Source organism: Mus pahari, chromosome X (assembly GCF_900095145.1).
Source record: "Mus pahari chromosome X, PAHARI_EIJ_v1.1, whole genome shotgun sequence".
Classification (NCBI taxonomy): Eukaryota; Metazoa; Chordata; class Mammalia; order Rodentia; family Muridae; genus Mus; species Mus pahari.
In genome coordinates, this window is record NC_034613.1 from 58,478,038 (window position 1) to 58,496,679 (window position 18,642).

Below are 18,642 nucleotides of genomic sequence, written 5' to 3' on the forward strand. Positions count from 1 at the left end.
TTGTGGATATTATTAGAATGCCATTGGATAGCACTGCTCATCTTCCCAGTCAGTGTAATCTAATGCAAAATTGATGCCCCCTTTTTTTCCAGTTTAATTTAGGATTCATGGTTAGTAGTTCTAATAAGTTTTTGAAAATCCTTGGCTTCTTGGCAAGGGAAAAAAGCCCATCATGTTTCCTCAAGGCTAATAAGCATGGGTTAGGTAGATTGTTCAACCAGAGGCTAGAATGAAATAAGATTGATTTTTTCCAGTGGCATTCAGCCTCCTATGTAGCTCCATGAGGGATCAAATATCTCTGGCTACAAGTCTTTATTTTTGGATGACTATATCTGACCTTTCTTTTGGTGGTAAAAATTAGAGGTAACTGGAAAGAGATTAGAGGGGAAGAGTTTTATTGTATTACTGGCAACTGGTTGGATTTTGTTTTTGTTTTTTATTTTTGTTTTTAGTAAAATTTATTAGTAGTATAATGTTTAATGAAACTAAACCAATAAAAGCAATAAATGAATGAAAAGTCAAGAGGTTATTAGAGGAGGGTATCATTTAAAGGACAGTGGCTTCTAGAAAATCAAAGTCCTCAACAAATACAGAGTAGGTTCAGAGTCTACCTTGGCATAAAGTTGGCAGTTTGCATTGGTGTCTAATAAGTCAAGACTTTGGCTGCTTTGTTAAGAATGAGTAAAGAGTTCTTGATTTCGATACTTGGGAACCTTTAAACTTTTGAAAGGTTGACAGAATAAAGCACTAATTTTCAATTATTTGGCAATTCACATATACACACATCATTTTCCAATTTTAATTGATCCAATTTATATAGTATATTTAAATGTGTATATTCATATATATATATATATATATATATATATATATATATATGGTTAATTTAATTTACATATTTTGAAGGTCCACTATTTGCTCATACGTGTCTTAGACAAGTTTACAAATAAAAACAAAATATAATCCCTATTTTCAGGGAAATTCTATTGACAAGAGTGTATCATGATGAACATTGGTGATAGAAATGGAGAGAGGAAGATTAAGGTGCTATTGTATTTGCTAAGAGAAACTTATGACAGGATGGATTTATGATAACATGGAGGTTGTAATGATAAGACAAGATTCCTAACTAAATGTAATATAGGATAAGAAGGATAGAGTATTTTGTATGTTTCTTACCTGAAGACATGGTGGTTATCATCGGTAAGTAGTTTAAGAAAAAAGCAACATTGATACTTGTAGTGAAAAAAAATAATTCAGGTTTGACCACGTTGTATTTGATATACAAATGAGATTACATAGAAAAGGCATTGGTGACCCACATCTGGAGCTTATGGGAGAGGTCAAGGGAGAGATTTGAGGGGTACATGGAAGCTTGTGAGACTGGATACTATCATGATTACCAAGGGTAATGTCAAGATAAGAAGTAAGGGTGGTAAGAACTGAGTGCTGGAAAGAAACTCAGTGGTGGATAAGCAGAGCTCTTGCATTAAGGAAAATTTAATGAGAACCAAGGAAATAAAAGACTTTCTGGGGAACAGATTTGCTACTAATGTTTCTCCAGGAAGTCAGGGACTATAAGGACTATAAATTTGTTTTTGAACCTAATGATTAAGTATAATTTATGACCATAGGAAAATTATGTGCAAACAATTGCCAGAGTTTGGAGAATGCACAGAAAATGATAAATAATGTGGACATTATCTTGTATGTGGAACGGACATCATGACCTTGGAGAATTCAAAAATGTCTGTAGCAGTGACAGCCATCAAGTTGTTTCACAAAACATTGTTCAAATGATGGACACACCAAAACTCATTTTTGGGTTACAACAGAAATGCTTATCAAATTGAAAATCAAGCTTTCTGGCAGTGGGACTAGAATTCTGTACCAAACATAAGTCAGGACTTCATAATATGTCCAATACTATCAGTGGTTCATAAATAGACAATAATAGGTCCATTCCCTTGCACTTGCTGATTTTTCTTGGCATGATGAACAATATATTACTCTTTACTAGTTTATTTCTATTCTTGGACTGTGACATATTCACAATGGAAAGAATATTGACTTTCTTAAGATTTGGTTGTTGGTAGGAACTTTCTTCCTAGGGATATTTGTAGTTTGAGATTTTGAAAGTCAAGTTTTTGCTATGGTATTAACAAGGATGATTTGAATAGGGGCCTAAGACATATGGAGCAATATGGCATGACTTTATGAGTATAAAAACACTTGTGAGGAAGTGGTATGTCCCTACTATATACTAGAGCTTTATATACATATTTCTTTAATCCTTATAAGTGGGATACAATTTGTCCACTAGGGTCATCCTCATAGATTCCCAGGAGCCTACCCTGTTCAGGGTATATGGCTTCTCCAAGAGATACAAAAGTCTGACAAATTTCTATTCTTTCCTCAGCCCTGTTTGTTTTATTTTTTCAGATTTTAAAATATGTTTGGAACATTAAACATGATAGAAGTAGAAAATAATCTCTTATGAAGTCCTCTATGTAAGGAAATTGTGACAGGTTCCTGATTAGACAGAAACTATTCCATCTCCAATGGAGAATACAGAGTGTAACTGTGGCTTCATAGAATGAATTGGATAGTGTTCTTTCTGTTTCTATTTTGTGTAATAGTTTGATGTATATTGGTATTAGGTCTTCTTTGAAGGTCTGATAGAATTCTGCACTAAACCCATCTGGTCCTGGGCTTTTTTTGGTTGAGAGACTTTCAATGACTGCTTCTATTTCTTTAGGGGTTGTGGGACTGTTTAGATGGTTTATCTGATACTGATTTAACTTTGGTATTTGTATCTGTCTAGAAAATTGTCCATTTCATCCAGATTTTCTAGCTTTGTTGAGTATAGGCTTTTGTAGTAGGATCTAATGATTTCTTGAGTTTCCTCAGTTTCTGTTGTTATATCTCCCTTTTCATTTCTGATTTTGTTAATTTGGTTACTGTCTCTGTGTCCTCTGATTAGTCTGGCTAAGGATTTATTTCTTTATCTATGTTGCTGATTTTCTCAAAGAACCAACTCCTGTTTTTTTAGATTCTTTGTATAGTTCTTTTTGTTTCTACTTGGTGGATTTCAGCCCTGAGTTTGATTATTTCCTGCTGCCTACTCCTCTTGGGTGTATGTGCTTCTTTTTGTTCTAGAGCTTTCAGGTGTGTTGTTAAGCTGGTAGTGTATGCTCTCTCCAGTTTATTTTTGGAGGCACTCAGAGCTCTGAGTTTTCCTCTTTGCACTGCTTTCATTGTGTCCCATAAGTTTAGGTATGNTGTNGCTTCATTTNCATTAAATTCTAAAAAGTCTTTAATTTCTTTCTTTGTTCCTTCCTTGACCATGTTATCGTTGAGTAGGACATTGTTCAGCTTCCGTGTGCATGTGGGCTTTGTGTTGTTTTTGTTGCTATTGAAGACCAGCCTTAATCTGTAGTGATCTGATAGGATGAGTGAGATTATTTCAATCTTTTTATATCTGTTGAAGTCTGTTTTGTGACCAATTATATGTTCAATGTTGGAGAAGGTACCATGAGGTGCTGAGAAAAAGGAATATTCTTTTGTTTTAGGATAAAATGTTCTGTAGATATCTGTTAAATCCATTTGGTCCATAACTTCTGTTAGTTTCGCTGTGTCTCTGTTTACTTTGCATTTCCACAATCTGTCCACTATTATTATGTGAGATGCAATGTGTGCTTTGAGCTTTAATAAAGTTTCTTATATAAATGTGGGTGCCCTTGCATTTGAGGTATATATGTTCAGAATTGAGAGTTCATCTTGGTAGATTTTTCCTTTGATGAGTATGAAGTCTCCTCCCTTAACCTTTTTGATAACTTTTGGTTGAAAGTTGATTTTATTTCATATTAAAATGGCTACTGCAGGTGTTTTCTTGGGATAATTTGCTTGGAAAATTGCTTTCCAGTCCTTTTGTCTTTGACACTGAGGTTCATTTCTTGTATGCAGCAAAATTCTGGGTCCTGTTTATGTATCCAGTCTGTTTTTATATGTCTTTTTATTGGGGAATTGAGTCCATTGATGTTGAGATAGTAAGTAATAGTGATTGTTGCTTCCTGTTACTTTTGATGTTATTTTTGTTTGTGTGGCTATCTTCTTTTGGGTTTGTTGAAAGAAGACTACTTTCTTGCTTTTTCTAGGCTGTAGTTTCCCTCCTTGTGTTGGTGCTTTTCATCTATTATCCTTAGAAGGGTTGGATTTGTGGAAAGATATTGTGTAAATTTGTTTTTGTCTTGGAATATCTTGGTTTCTCCATCTACGATAATTGAGAATATTGCTGGGTATAGTAGTCTGGACTGGCATTTGTCTTCTCTTACGGTCTGTATAACATCTGCCCAGGATCTTCTGGCTTTCATAATCTCTGGTGAGAAGTCTGCTGTAATTCTGATAGGACTGTCTTCATATGTTACTTGACATTTTTACCTTACTCCTTTTAATAATCTTTCTTTCTTTTGTGCATTTGGTTTTTTTGACTATTAGGTGACAGGAGGAAATTTTTTCTGGTTCAATCTATTTGAAGTTCTGTAGGCCTCTTGTATATTCATGGGCATCTCTTTCTTTAGTCTATGGAAGTTTTCTGCTATAATTTTGTTGAAGATATTTACTGGCCCTTTAAGTAGGGAATCTACACTCTCTTCTATGTCTATTATCGTTAGGTTTGGTCTTCTCATTGTGCCCTAGATTTCTAGATGTTTTGGGTTAGGAGCTTTTTGCATTTTGCATTTTCGTTGAGTGTTGTGTCGATGTTTTCTGTGGTATCTTATCTAGTTGATATTCTTTCCTCTATCTCTTAAATTCTGTTGTTGTTTGCATCTATGACTCCTGATCTCTTTCATAGGTTTTCTATTTCCAGGGTTGTCTCCCTTTGTGATTTTTTTTTATTGTTTCTATTTCCATTTTTAGATCCTGAATGGTTTTGTTCAATTCCTTCACCTGTTTGGTTATGTTTTCCTGTAATTCTTTAAGGGATTTTTTTTTGTTTCCTCTTTAAGGGCATCTCACTTTTTCCCAGTGTTCTCTTGTATTTCTTTATGGGAGTTATTTATGGCCTTCTTAAAGTCCTCTATCATCATCATCATGAGATGTGGTTTTAAATCAGAGTCTTGCTTTTCTGGTGTTTTGGGTTATCACTCCTGCAAGCATGTGTGTCAGTACTCCGGGGAGACCAGTTTTCTCCAGGAGGAATTTGGAAAATGGAAAGTTGGGGCTCAAGGTCAGCTCAGGGATATAGAGGGAAACTGAAAGGATCCTGTCCCAGGCTGCTCCTTGGTTCTTGTGTCCTGATGGCTCTGTGTTAGTCCCTCTAGGGCCAGGAATATGAGCTGAAGTGGTGGTCTTACCTGTGCTCACAGGTGTGTTGGCACTCCTGGGTGACTAGTTCTGTCCTGTTGGTATTTGGGTATGGAGCACTGTGGCACAGGATCAGCTCAGGGCTTTTTCTTTTCACTTTCAAGACAAGGTTTTGCTCTGTAGCTCCTGGCAGTACTGGAACACAATAATCCAGTCTGGCCTCAAACTCAGGAGATCTCTGTGCTTCTGCCTCCCATGCACTGTGATTAAAGGTATGTAGCACCACTGCCTAGCTATTATTTTTTTAACAAAAAAAATCATACAATAACTTTGATCATGTTTTCTCTTACTCCAATTCATTTCTAGTTTTTCTCCACCTATCTATTCAGCTTCTTGTTCTTTCTCTCTCTTTCTAAACAAAAAACAATTAAGGAATCAAGAAAGACACAAAAACTCACAAAAAATAATCAAAAGAAACAAGTAAAAGATAAATTAGATGAAAATTCCAAAGCAAAGTAATATGATGCATAAAGTCTACAAAATTCCATTGAGGTAATTTTTGTGTTGTCCAACTAACTAATTCTGAGCTTGGGGACTGAAATAAACTGTTGTTATATACTCAGTAGGATTCCCATTGCAGAAAACTTATTTTGCCTTTGCCAGCAGGCTTCAATTGCAGATAGACTCTTGGTTAGGGCTGGGGCCCAGTGTCCACATCTCTATCTTGGTACTGGTACCCCATATGGATTAAACCTTGCAAAGCTTGTGACTATGCCATAGTCTCTGTGATTCTATATGTACAGTGTCTGGAAGGCACTGTTTTCCTGGAGTCATCCATCCCTCAAGCTCTTACTTTCTGTCTATTCTTCTGCATGAAGCCCTGAAACTTGAAGGAGAGGATGGGGCTAGATGAAGACATTCCATTCAAGACTAAGTATTCCAGAGGCTCACATTCTCCTGCATGTTGTCCAGTTGTGGATCTTCTTATTACTTACCATCTACTATAAGGAGAAGCTTCTCTAATGAAGGTTGAATGAGACAATGATTTATGGGTTTACTAGCAGTCTATCATTAGGAATCATTTTATTCTATGTTCCTTTAGAAGAATTAGGTTTTAGTGTTTGGTTTTCTTGTACGTTGATGACATATGTTGTTTCAAGTTCTTGACTGTCTGCACATTGAACATCTCATGGAGTGGAACTTAAGCCCAATCAAAAAGTGGTTGGTTTTTCTCATAACATTTGTACACTCTTCCTCCTTTTAAAAACGAATCTCATTATTATTACTACAATTACTATTACTAGTGCTATTTTAAAGATTTTCATGGCTCAATAAAAATGAGGGAACTGGGGTACAGAAAGTTTTAAGTAGCTTATACAAGTACCTTTGTCTTAAAGGAGGTAAAGACCAAGACCGATGGAGACTTATTTGAATTTTTGTTGTGAGGATCAAATGAATTGGCTTGAGACACCTTGCCTTAAAATCTGTAAAGTACATAAGGTTATAGTTCCTGTCATTATTATACATAAAGAAAACAATGGCAACTCGAGGTCCAGAGAGATTTACTGTGAAAATATCAGAATTAGGAAAAAAGCAAATTACTAAATCACATACTTCAGTTATAGTACAATAAAATAGTAGAAAAATGAACTTCAAAACTTGAATTCTTTTGCTTATTTTATTAAAGGGAAATAGTATGGTACAATAGCCTCTTAGCATATTAGTCTGGCAAAGAAATTATACTACCGACTGTAGATAACATTAGAAGCAAACTGAGGGAACTTTGCATTTTCTAAAGTAATGAGAAGCAGAAAGCTTAAATGAAGCAGTGCTGTTAGTCATGAGCCACAAAGCAGACATGTAATTCATGCTTGAAAATACTTGTGAAATGCATTTTCTTGATGATAGAGAGATTGCAATTACTCAGAAAAAAATGACTACACGGGTTATTTTAAGGAATCAACCAATTATGTAGAACGAGAAGTATTGTGATATTGTAAAACGTCTACAATTGATTGAAACAGCTAAAGTTCACATTTGAAATGTTTAGAATTTTCGATCAAGTCTGCTGAGATCATCTTCCTCCTTAACAGGATTGTTAAACCTCTGGAGGGAAAAAGGAACATTTAGTGTACACTGCAAGTTGCTAGTATGCATAATGAGAGAAGATAATGTAGGCATAGAGAGAGGTGTTTCAGGCTCCACTAGGTTTTCTATGTCATGTCTAATTTTTGAGAAATTACAGCACTAGATGACAGTCACCTCTCCATTGGTGAGGAGGTAGAAAATTGACCCTGGCAACCTGTGCTGAACTATGAAGTATCTGGTGGTTGTTAAATAGTGGATTTTTTGCGGCTATGTATCTATGCCTGTGTGTCTATGCCTAACTTGGACTCATGAGTATTTTTTTTTCTTACCAGTATTTGGCATAAGAATGACCACAGTATTTCCTACTTATAGCCACATCACATAGTTATGCAAACTGTGCAGATTTTCATTCAATTTCTAACTTAGAAAGCTTGGACTGTAAACTCAACCTTAAATAATCTCCTATAGAATTCCTGTCATGAGGCCTACTTAAACAATTGATCTATGAGGAAATCTGTCTAAGAGGGTTGCCAGTCTCTAGTCTTACAGGTTCCCACTGTACTACTCTACCCCTGTAGCTTGTGCATGCAGAAAAGCTACAGATGCTTATTGTGATAGTTTAACCCCTAACTTGACATGACCACTCACTTCCACTGAAATACAATTTAATGTAATGCTCATGGTCTTTGTCTTCATAAAAAAATGCATATAAGGAATACCTTGGCATTTTCTAGAAAAAGTCTGTGCTAAGGAAAAAAATGTTTTAAATTGCTTTACATTTCTTATAGGTGAGCCAATAAGAGAAATCCCCTTTTACATTTTAATATCAGGCAAATTTTTGTCTCACTTAATGATCTATGGTAATATTCTTCTTTTCATAGATAAATATTATTCTTCAACTCATAAAGTTTTCATTTTTGTCTTATCTATCATGGACTTCAAATTTTTCAAGTCATTGTTCAATCAGTAGTAACCAAGTTACTGTGCCATTTGCCTTTCATATGTATCATTTACTTCAAGTTATTATATATTCTTTCATTAGTGGCACAGTATGGGATGTAATTTTTCTGTTAAATTCTGCAACAATTTATTTGATAATTTAATACTAGACCAGTGGTTCTCAACCTGTATATTACAACCCCTTTTGGAGAGTCAAACAACTCTTTCACAGGGGTCACATATCAGATATCCGGCATATCAGATATTTACATTAGAGTTCATATCAGTAGGAAAATTACAGTTATGAAGTAGCAAGAAAAATAATTTTATGGTTTGGTGGTCACTGCAATATGAAGAACTGTATTAAGGGTCTCAGCATTGGGAAGGTTAAGAACAACTGTACTAGACATTGTGGCACTTTTTGGCGATATAAAGATGATTCAGATTTATCTCTTAAGTTTAGACAGGAAATGAAAGCACACTTTTACTACATATACTGTATAGCAGTATATTAATTTCTGGGCTTATTTAGAGAAATTTTAATTGTCTGTTAATTTTGACATGATACTGATAGATATTTGCCAGTTTAGAAATTATCTTTGTTCAAAATATGTTTTAAAATTTGAGTTTTTTTTTTTTAATGTGTTAGCATGCCTTGACAACTAAGGCAACTCTAATAGGTAAACATCAATGAAGAATCATTAAAAATTAGACATTGTTCTACCTACTGAGAAAAAAAAGGATATGTCTTCTATATACCATCAAAATAACAACAGGCATTTTACTAGCTCACTCATAAGGAAATAAGATATAAGGTATTTGGATCCTTATGATGTGGACCCAGAGGGTAGGGTGACTTTCCACGGCAAGAGGTATTATGCTGCTGTCTGTAGTGAGAAAGGATATGGTTATTTTGTAGAAATCTGCTTCTACTAAATCCATAAAGCATAACAATCATATTTCGAACTGGAAATTAAATCCCTTTGTTTCTGCTGGTAGAGTCAGATCTTTGATCTTAGACAGGTATCTGTGTTTGTAGCATATAGTCATATGATGAGAGATAGATGTTTCTCTGAAAATATTTCAGACTTACATCAAATTCTTGGTGGGATTTTAAGGCAATGGAATTTCTTTGTTTTATATTTGGGGAGTGAGTAGGCATACTGACTTTGGCTGCTGTCCAAATGGTTCATTGTGGTTCAGTTGAAGGAAATTGCTATATGCAAAGACTTTACTCTTGCCTTTGCTAAAACGTAATTTCTGCCATTAAAATGGTAAACCTAGGGAATTTTAGGGAATAAAAATGATTTCTCCCCACCTATATCTTTTAAATATGCCTTTCAAATGTGCTTCTGAAAACAGGGCAATTATTCTACTGAGAATTATATAAAATGTTAATTGTTTAATCACTACTTCAGCACCAAGGTTGCACATGATGCAATGTAAAATGTTCTTGAGGAGAACGAAACTAAAATTGACTTGTATTTACAACTCCTAATGATCTCCATCCCCCACAGAAATCCCCTAGCATATATTTAGCATATTTTGGTGTAATCTTTGAAATTCATATTTCTCTAACTGCCCTAATTTTTTTACAAGTGTCTAAGAATTAACACATGGCATGAATTAAATATATTCTAATAATGAGGCCAAGGTTCCTAGTTTGATTTTTCTCTCTGATTATTCCTTTTTGGTGTCCTTTCTTGGCTTTTCTTCTTGCTTCTGTCTATTAAAAGTGTACATGCTCCAAATGTTTTACTTGAGCCCAATCTTCTCATTCCATTTTCCCTTCCCTTGGTGATGTCATCCACTTCTAATATATCACCCTTTATCCTTCCTTATATTTTCCCATTCTAATATTGTATTCCCTATCCTTCCTCATATTTTTCCGTCTTCATATACAAAAAAAAAAAAAAAAATAGAGTCATGTATCCTTAGATGGAGACTAATACCTGAGACTTGAATAAGAAGTACACTACCTGTATTACCTGAGCAGGAAATTCCAAGGGCATATGAAGTACCTTCAGTGTTGAACATTTATCTTTTATGGACCATGTTGATTTCTACTTTTGTGCATGGAGAGCATGCTTATGGATTCTATGGCATAAAGGCCATATAATATGTGGCCTTCTGTAACTACTGGCTCCATTGCCAAATGACACTTAGGATAATGGTAGCTTTTGCTCTTTGTAATGTATGGGGCCATAATAGTACTACCTAGGCATAGTGAAATCTTTTGATTTTCTGAATTAAACAACTTGTTTTGATAGCGTATTTATATGTAAAGGGAATCTTAAAAGTTAATTTGGAGAATTAGCAACTAAATCTCATCAGATTTATTTCCACGTATATAGCTACCCTTCATATTTTAACTCATAAAAGACTTGCTTCATCATTGCAAAAATATAAGCAAGAGCTTAATTATTTTTTAAAATAACAATCTGGCATTTTTTGAGATTAGCATATCCTACAAGGATATGATAGAGATTGGTTGTTGATTATCCAAAGATAGAGATTTGGTTGACTTTTTACCCTTACACATTAGGCTAACATTGTTTTGAAAAGATAACTTTGTTTTGATTTACTTAAGCAACATTTAAACTCCTGAAGAAAATTCTAACTCACTGGAAAGACAGGAGAGCTTGAGTCACTGTTGATGAACAATGTAGCATTTCAAAGTAAATGAGTATGAATCATCAATGTGTAAACACAGTCGCCCCCAGAATGTGTAGGCAGACACCAGTAATTTATACAGTTCTCTGATTAAAAGGAATTAGATTCGTGTTAGTCATAAGTTAGCTCAATTAGTTGTTGTTTAATCCATTGCCTTGTTTAAAGTTGGTGTAGTGAGGACAGCACAGTTTAACTGATTTCTCTATCAAATAGGCATAGTATTTTATGGTATAATATATTGGAAAGATTGATATGTCACACAAGTCAAACATTCCTTGTAATCAAACCACCAGTAAGAAGACAGCTTTAATTATAATGTACAATGTATCAGTCTATCTCATGTAACCCACAATTAGTGGGGTTTTCTGTTTTTGTTTTTCTTTTGTTGTTGTTATTGTTTTGTAGAATTACTCATGGATGGGGGTCTGGGTCCATTTCTCTCAGTTCTAGTGGAACAGACCCCTCCAGATTCCATGCTGCCTCAGTCTCTGTTATTTCATATGAGCTTTGATCATGTTGATTTAGAGGGCTGTGTGTCCTTGGTATCCTCCATTCCCTCTTGTTCTTCCACTATTTCTACCTCCACTTCTGATGGGGTACCTTGAGCCCTAAGATGATGAAATTGATTGAGATATCCCTTTAAAGCTAAATATTCCAAAGTTTCTCATTCTCTGCATAAATTCTAACCATGGGCTTCTTTATTTGCCCTCCTCTTCTGTGGGAGAAAGCTTCTCTGATGATGGTTGGGCAGGGCACTGACTTATAAGTTTGTGGAATGTCATTTGGAGTAATTGATACTATTATAAAAAACAGAAGTATTTAGTCTTATCTAGTCTTAAGTTCTTTGTCACTCTAGTAGGATCAGGTACTGGTTTCTCTCATGGAGTAAGCCTTCAATCAAATCAGATATTGTTTAGTTATCTTGCAATTAGGACACCATTGTAGATTTAAGGGTTTGTGTGTCTGTGTTGGTGTTTATGCCTCCACTTTGGGAGTATAAAGCATTCTTTCCTATACCAAAGATGCTAGCTCTTAAAGGTAAAGGCTTTATGTATGCAACAGCTCATCTTCCAAATTCAGTGAGTCTTTTAAATTTTATTTTCAGCAATGTCAACTTGCCATCAGTTTGTAGAGAGCTCCTTAGAGTCTTGGCAACAGCCTGGATTGTTTGAGGGTTCTATGGGACTTCTTTGTCCAACAACTCAATTATATATAACTCAATCCCAATTCTGGAAGCTTCATTTGGTAAAAAGCAATGCCCCATGGGTCCCTGTCTCCCCCATCAATTAGTGATTTCATTTAGGTTACCTTCATATATGTATTTTTTAGGAAGCTTCTATTATATTAGGTCTCTATACTACCCTTCAAATGGCCCTTAGTTTTAGCTATTTTTCCCTGTATTCCCTTCCTTATACCCCTCCTTCATCTCTGTTTCTCTCTAATTGATTCTCCCATTCCACTCTCTATCCTCATTCATACATAACTTTCTCTTCTATTTTCCTTTCCTAGGAAGATCTATCTGTCATTCCCAGTCCCTTACTCTACACCTAACCACTTTGTTCATATGCATTGTAGCAGGGTTATCACTGAATTAATATTCACATACAAATGAATACATACCATGTGTGTCTGGGTTACTTTACTTAGAATAATTTTTTCTAATCCCATCCATATACTTGTTAATTTCATGATTTCTTTTTTAATCATCTGAGTAATACTACAATGTACAAATGCACCACACTTTTTAAAAATCCATTCTTCTGTTGTGACATCTACATTTTTTTCAAATTTCTGGCTCTTATGAAAAGAAAAAGATGTTTGGGCAAGTGTCTCTGTGGTAGGATAAAGCTTCCTTTGCTTAAATGACCAAGAGTTGTATAGCTGGATCTTGAAGTATATAAATTTCCATTTTCTGGAGGAACGACAATACTGACTTATATAATGACTGTACAAGTTTACACACCTACCAGCCATAAATGAGAATTCTCCTTAACTTACATCTTCACCACAATAAGCTGTCACTTGTGACTTTGATCTTAGCCATTTGGACATGTTAAAATGAAATCTCAAAGTAGTTATACATTAGTGTTTCCTAGGTGGCTAAGGATGTTGAACCCATATTTAAGTGTTTCTCAGACATTTGAGGTTCCTCTTTTGATAATTCTATTTAGATCTATAACCCATTTTAAAATTTATTTATTTATTTATTTATTTATTTATTTATTTATTTATATTTCAAATGTTGTCCCCTCCTAGGCCCACTCCCAGAGTTTTTCCTCCCATCCCCCTTCCCTTTGCTTCTGGTACTATAGAGCAACAGTGTACTCCAGTTTGAATTGAATTGTTTTCTTGATAGTTTTTTATTTGTCATTCTTTATAATGTTTTGGTTAGTAGTCCTCTTGCAGATATATAGCTGGTAAAAACCTTTTCCCATTCTGTAGGCTACTGTTTTGTCTGAATGATTGTATAATGTTCAGTTTCACAAGGTTCCATTTACTGGTTGTTGATCTTAGAACCTGTGCTAATGGTGTTCTGCTCTTCTAGAATGTCTTCTGCTGTGGCAATGAATTTAAGGCTATTTCCAACTTTCTCTTCTTCTTTTTTTCCTTTTTAATTAGATATTTTCTTCATTTACATTGCAAATACTATCCCCAAAGCCGCCTATACCCTCCCCTGCCCTTCTCCCCAACCCACCCACTCCTGCTTCCTGGTCCTGGCATTCCCCTGTACTGGGGCATATGATCTTCGCAATATCAAGGGCCAACTTTCTCTTCTATCAAGACCAGTGTATTCGGTTTTATGTTGAGGTCTTTGATCCACTTAGACTTGAGGATTTTTTGCAGGGTAACAAATATGGATCTCTTTGGATTCTTTAACATGCAGACATAGGATATGACTAGCACCATTTGTTGAAGATAATGTCTTTTTATCTTATGTATATTTCTGGCTTCTTTATTTAAAATATCAAGTATCCATAGGTGTGTGGATTTATGTCTGGCTCTTCAATTAAATTAAATTGATCAATGTGTACAAACTTGAAATTTGGGGTGGTGATACTTCCTGAAGTTCTTTTATTATTCAGTATGATTTGGGACTATCTTGGTGTGTGTGTGTGTGTGTGTGTGTGTGTGTGTGTGTGTGTGTGTGTGTGTGCTTATGTGTGTATGTATATATGTGTCTCCCTATGAAACAGAAAATTGTTCATTGAAGGTTTGTGAAGAATTCTATTGGGATCCAAATTTCTTTTCAATGTAAGATTTATGTTTTCCTCATTTAACACACAAAGTATGAAATTATGTGACAGTATGGTAATTTTAAAAAGCTTTCTTTATTGGTCTATATAAGGCATTTATTTGAAGTGTTAATGTTAGGAAGCAGACATCTATTAATTTTCTCTCCTCCCACCCCTATCTTTTTGTTACTTTAGACAAACAAAGGGGACGCCCTTGCCAACCGAGTCCAGAACACTCTTGGAAGTTATGATGAAATGAAGGATCTGCTATCTAACCATTCCAGCCAGAATCATCTGGTGGGAATCCCAAAGAATTCTGCACCCCAAACTCCCATCAGCAAAAGTGAAGCAAGCTTTTATCCAGAACAAAAAAATCGAATGATCCCGTCTCACCAGGAGACTACCCACTCCTCAACACCGATGCCTCCACCTTCAGTCGTGATACTGAATTCCACTCTAATACACAGCAACAGAAAATCAAAATCTGAGTGGCCACGAGATAGTCATAACACTAGCCCTGCACAAGCAAGCCAGACCAGCAGTCAACCAAACAAGATGCAGACATCCACACAAGACCCACCTCAAACTCGACTGGAAGACTTCTTTGTCTACCCAGCTGAGCAACCCCAAATTGGTACAGTTGAAAAATCTAACCCATCTGCAAAGGAAGAAAATAACCCTAATTCAGGTGGAGAAGATGCTTTCAAAGAAATTTTTCAGTCTAATTCACCAGAAGAATCAGAATTTACAGTGCAAGCGCCTGGGTCTCCCCTAGTTGCCTCATCTTTATTAGCGCCCAGCAGTGGCCTTTCAGTCCCAACATTCCCACCAGGGCTTTACTGCAAAACAAGCATGGGACAACAAAAACCAACTGCATATGTAAGGCCAATGGATGGGCAGGACCAGGCAACTGATATCTCCCCAACACTGAAACCTTCCATTGAATTTGAGAACAGTTTTGGAAACCTCTCCTTTGGATCTCTACTGGATGGGAAACCCAGTGCAGCCAGTTCAAAGACCAAACTGCCAAAGTTCACAATCCTGCAAACAAGTGAAGTAAGTAATTTTTAAAGTTTTTTTTTTTTATTTCGTAGTTGGATTTTCTATTCTCTCTTGTCAACTACTTGCAACCTATTCATTTTTCTTACTTGGCTGTGTGCATGGATGTATTCAAGTTGAGTTTGATACTTAATATATGGTAACTTGTGATCCAATTAAGTAACACACTGTAAGTTTAGTTAAGCCTCCAGAATTTGTAATGATAAAATGCATGATTGGGTTGAGTAAATGAAATAGTGTAGCTATAGAATGATTTTAGAAAATTAACCTTTAATAAAATTACGTACAACATGAAAGCATTTTCTCAAATGAATGCATTACTTTTTTTTTTTCTTTGAAACAAGACCTCACATAGCCAAGGCTGGCATCAAATTCACAAAGAAAGAAAAATTGATCTTAAACTCCTGATCCTTCCACCTCTCCCTCCCATGTGTTCCAAATACAAGCATACACCACAATCCTTAGGGCCTAGTACAAATAGGCATTTAAAACACTTCTTTCATCTCTTGCAAGTCTGTTTAGAGGGGTATTATTTGGCAAGGTACTGATATTACCTTCTTATTTCCCAGTCTTCTTTCAGGTGCCACTTTCTTTCACAGATGCCCCCATAGCCCTTTTTATAATTACCCCTATCCTTACTGTATGTCCAACCAAGTCTCACTGTGGTTAAAATGACTAATACTTTGTCTAACTCAAGAACCATTGCCTATAAGTGAGAAGTCCAATGGGACCATAGCCTCTTGCAAACAAATAGGTAATGACTATGACAGTCCTTATGGATCTTGAGTGAAGGATGTATATAAGGCTGCTCCTGAGATGACCTCATATAAATAGCTGCCCTCTGCCATTTCAAGCATATAGTTTCTAAGAATCCACAAACTTTGGGTTAGATTTCTGTAAGCTGGTCACTAGAAGCTTGAAAAAGCACAGGGGAAAACATATTAACATTCTTAATCATTGAGAGTTATAAGGTAACGACCTGAATTTTTAGACATTCCGAGTCAGTGCTGGGTAAATTACGAAAGCATGAGCCAATAAGCTCATACATCATACTTTAGCTTTTTATCTTTTCTTCATTCTCAGTATATATGTTGATGATGACTTTGTTGAATTGTATAAACACAAAGAAAGAGAGGCCTAGGGCATATGATTGTATTTTGTGAATCTGTTTTTTTATATTGTCTCATATTGAGGTGATTTTATTTTTGTATTATTCATGAAGTCTTGTCAAGGTTGCACCTACATATCTCTCTGATCTGTCCCCACTTCTCTACACCCAATGCCTTTGTCTGTGGATTGCTGGTACCTCTCGAAACAGAACCCCCCCTTCTATCTTACTTCTCTTCCAAACAGTCCCTTCTTTTTATTCTTTAATACATTGTCATTACTATCAAAATAAGTCCAGTGTTCTTAGTTCCATGTCTACGTCTCTTCACACTGTGACTTGACTTTTTCTCTCTAGTACAAAGGGAAGTGTTTGGTAGAAAATATGTCCTCAGTTCTACCTAATTGTATTTTTTTTTCCTGCCTGTTTCTTACTCTGTTCTATTCTTATGTACTCATTAAGGAATCTTAATCTTAATTTCTTCACCATGTCTTAATATTGAGTTTTAATATAAAAGAACTAATTATGGATATGCTTTGAAATAAGAGAACAATAATGCAGAATTGAAATAGCCTTTGAACCTCCCCTTGTCTTAGTATTTACTACTGTTCTCTCCTTACGCTGCAGCGGCACAATTCAGGACTGACCTACAAGTAGTACTGCTCCATAAAGCAGTCTGCTAGGCTATTCCAGAACTCATTAACAGAGTGACAGGTTACCCACCCAGTGGTATCCATTCTGTTGTAAGCCTCACTCTCATAATTAACAAAATAGCTGACCCAGACACAGAAATAACTTCATAGTTTTTCCTCCATGCTACAACACACTGAACAAGAGGTACATTTTCTGAGTGAGCTGGCATTCTCTCTGGATATGATTGTTCAAGAAGCAGCCATGTCTATGCAGCCTTAGTGATGGTTCAAGTTGACTCTGGTTGAGCTTTCTCTAGAAAATGGGTCAGCTGTAATAAAGTCATAATAGGAGATCAGTGAAGAGAGTGTGTATTTTAAAATAGAGGTCTCAAAGGATTTCAAATGGGTAAAGAGTGAAGTTTAGGGCCCTAAACCAAGGGAATAGACAGATTTGAGGGTCGTTGTGAACCAAAATTATGAGAAAAGAAATTGAAATCTTAGAGAGCCCAACAGAGAACTTAGGAGGCTATAAATTGGAATGTGCACATAAATATAGACAGGATATAACATTGTGGAACTTTGAACCTAATGGAATTTATGTGGCTAAAACTGATGACGTCTGAAATTTTACCCTATTAACTCTTGATGGACTTTTCAAAAGCACTTAGCATTAGAATTCAACTCCAGGGCAAGTCGCCAAGAATTTCAGTCACTGGGTTCTGGATCCCTAGTCAGTATGGCTGTCTTTGATGGTATTACCTTGAATTATTACTAAGAACTCTTATCTACAGAGCTATTTCAGTATGTCTCTAAGCATTTGCAGTTCTTTCCCTGACTTTAGTGACAGGAGCTGACATACATTAGTGAAGTTTATTTGGCCTGGTTACGGAATAGGAAAAATTAAATGATAGCACTCATCCCATTCAAACTGAGAGATACACAAATAATCAGATATGAGAATCTTTACAAACGCATAAATTTATTGTTTTTAAACCTGATATGTGTGTGTGTCTGTGTGTGTGTATGTGTGTGTGTGTGTGTGTGTGTGTGTGTACATGTGCGTGCTTGTGCACCCATGTTAATTTAGGTCTATAATTATTGGGAAAAATTTATTTCTGGTTTATAAAACGTTTCTTCACTTCTTAAACTTTCTACACTACATTAAAAAGAACAAATGTACAACCAACATTATGGCAAAAGGTCAGCTGTCCAATTGGGACTTAACATTTACACAAATGATAAAAACACCATGTTAAAAATTTATTAACATTGTATGCCCCCAAAGAAGAGTAATGTATTATATAGTTGAGTACAGAAAATTTTTCTAGAAAATGTTTCTGAAAACAGTAAAAGCTTAATTTATATCCAATGGAAATTGAAAGTTGTTTGCAAATTATGTTTACTTAAAAATGAATTTTTTTTGGCAGTATCTTATTTATTGCTAATGGTGCCAATCTTTTTTTTTTTTTTACGCTATATACTCTAGATGAATTTTATTTATTTATTTATTTATTTATTTTTATTATTATTTTCTTTATTTACATTTCAAATGCTATCCTGAAAGTTCCCTATACCCCACCCCCCCACCCCTGCTCCCCTACCAAAC

At 35.4% G+C, this 18,642-nt stretch overlaps 1 protein-coding gene across 2 annotated transcripts in view; it reads left to right on the top strand.

Annotated features, from left to right (window-relative positions):
* The window catches only part of Aff2 (AF4/FMR2 family member 2), a 475,715-nt gene that overhangs the window by 157,262 nt on the left and 299,811 nt on the right, over positions 1–18,642 (top strand). For both annotated transcript variants that reach the window (XM_021187671.2, XM_021187672.2), the window contains exon 3: positions 14,436–15,296. In XM_021187671.2, coding sequence (XP_021043330.1) covers positions 14,436–15,296 — 861 coding nt within the window. The remainder of the gene's footprint in view (positions 1–14,435; positions 15,297–18,642) is intronic.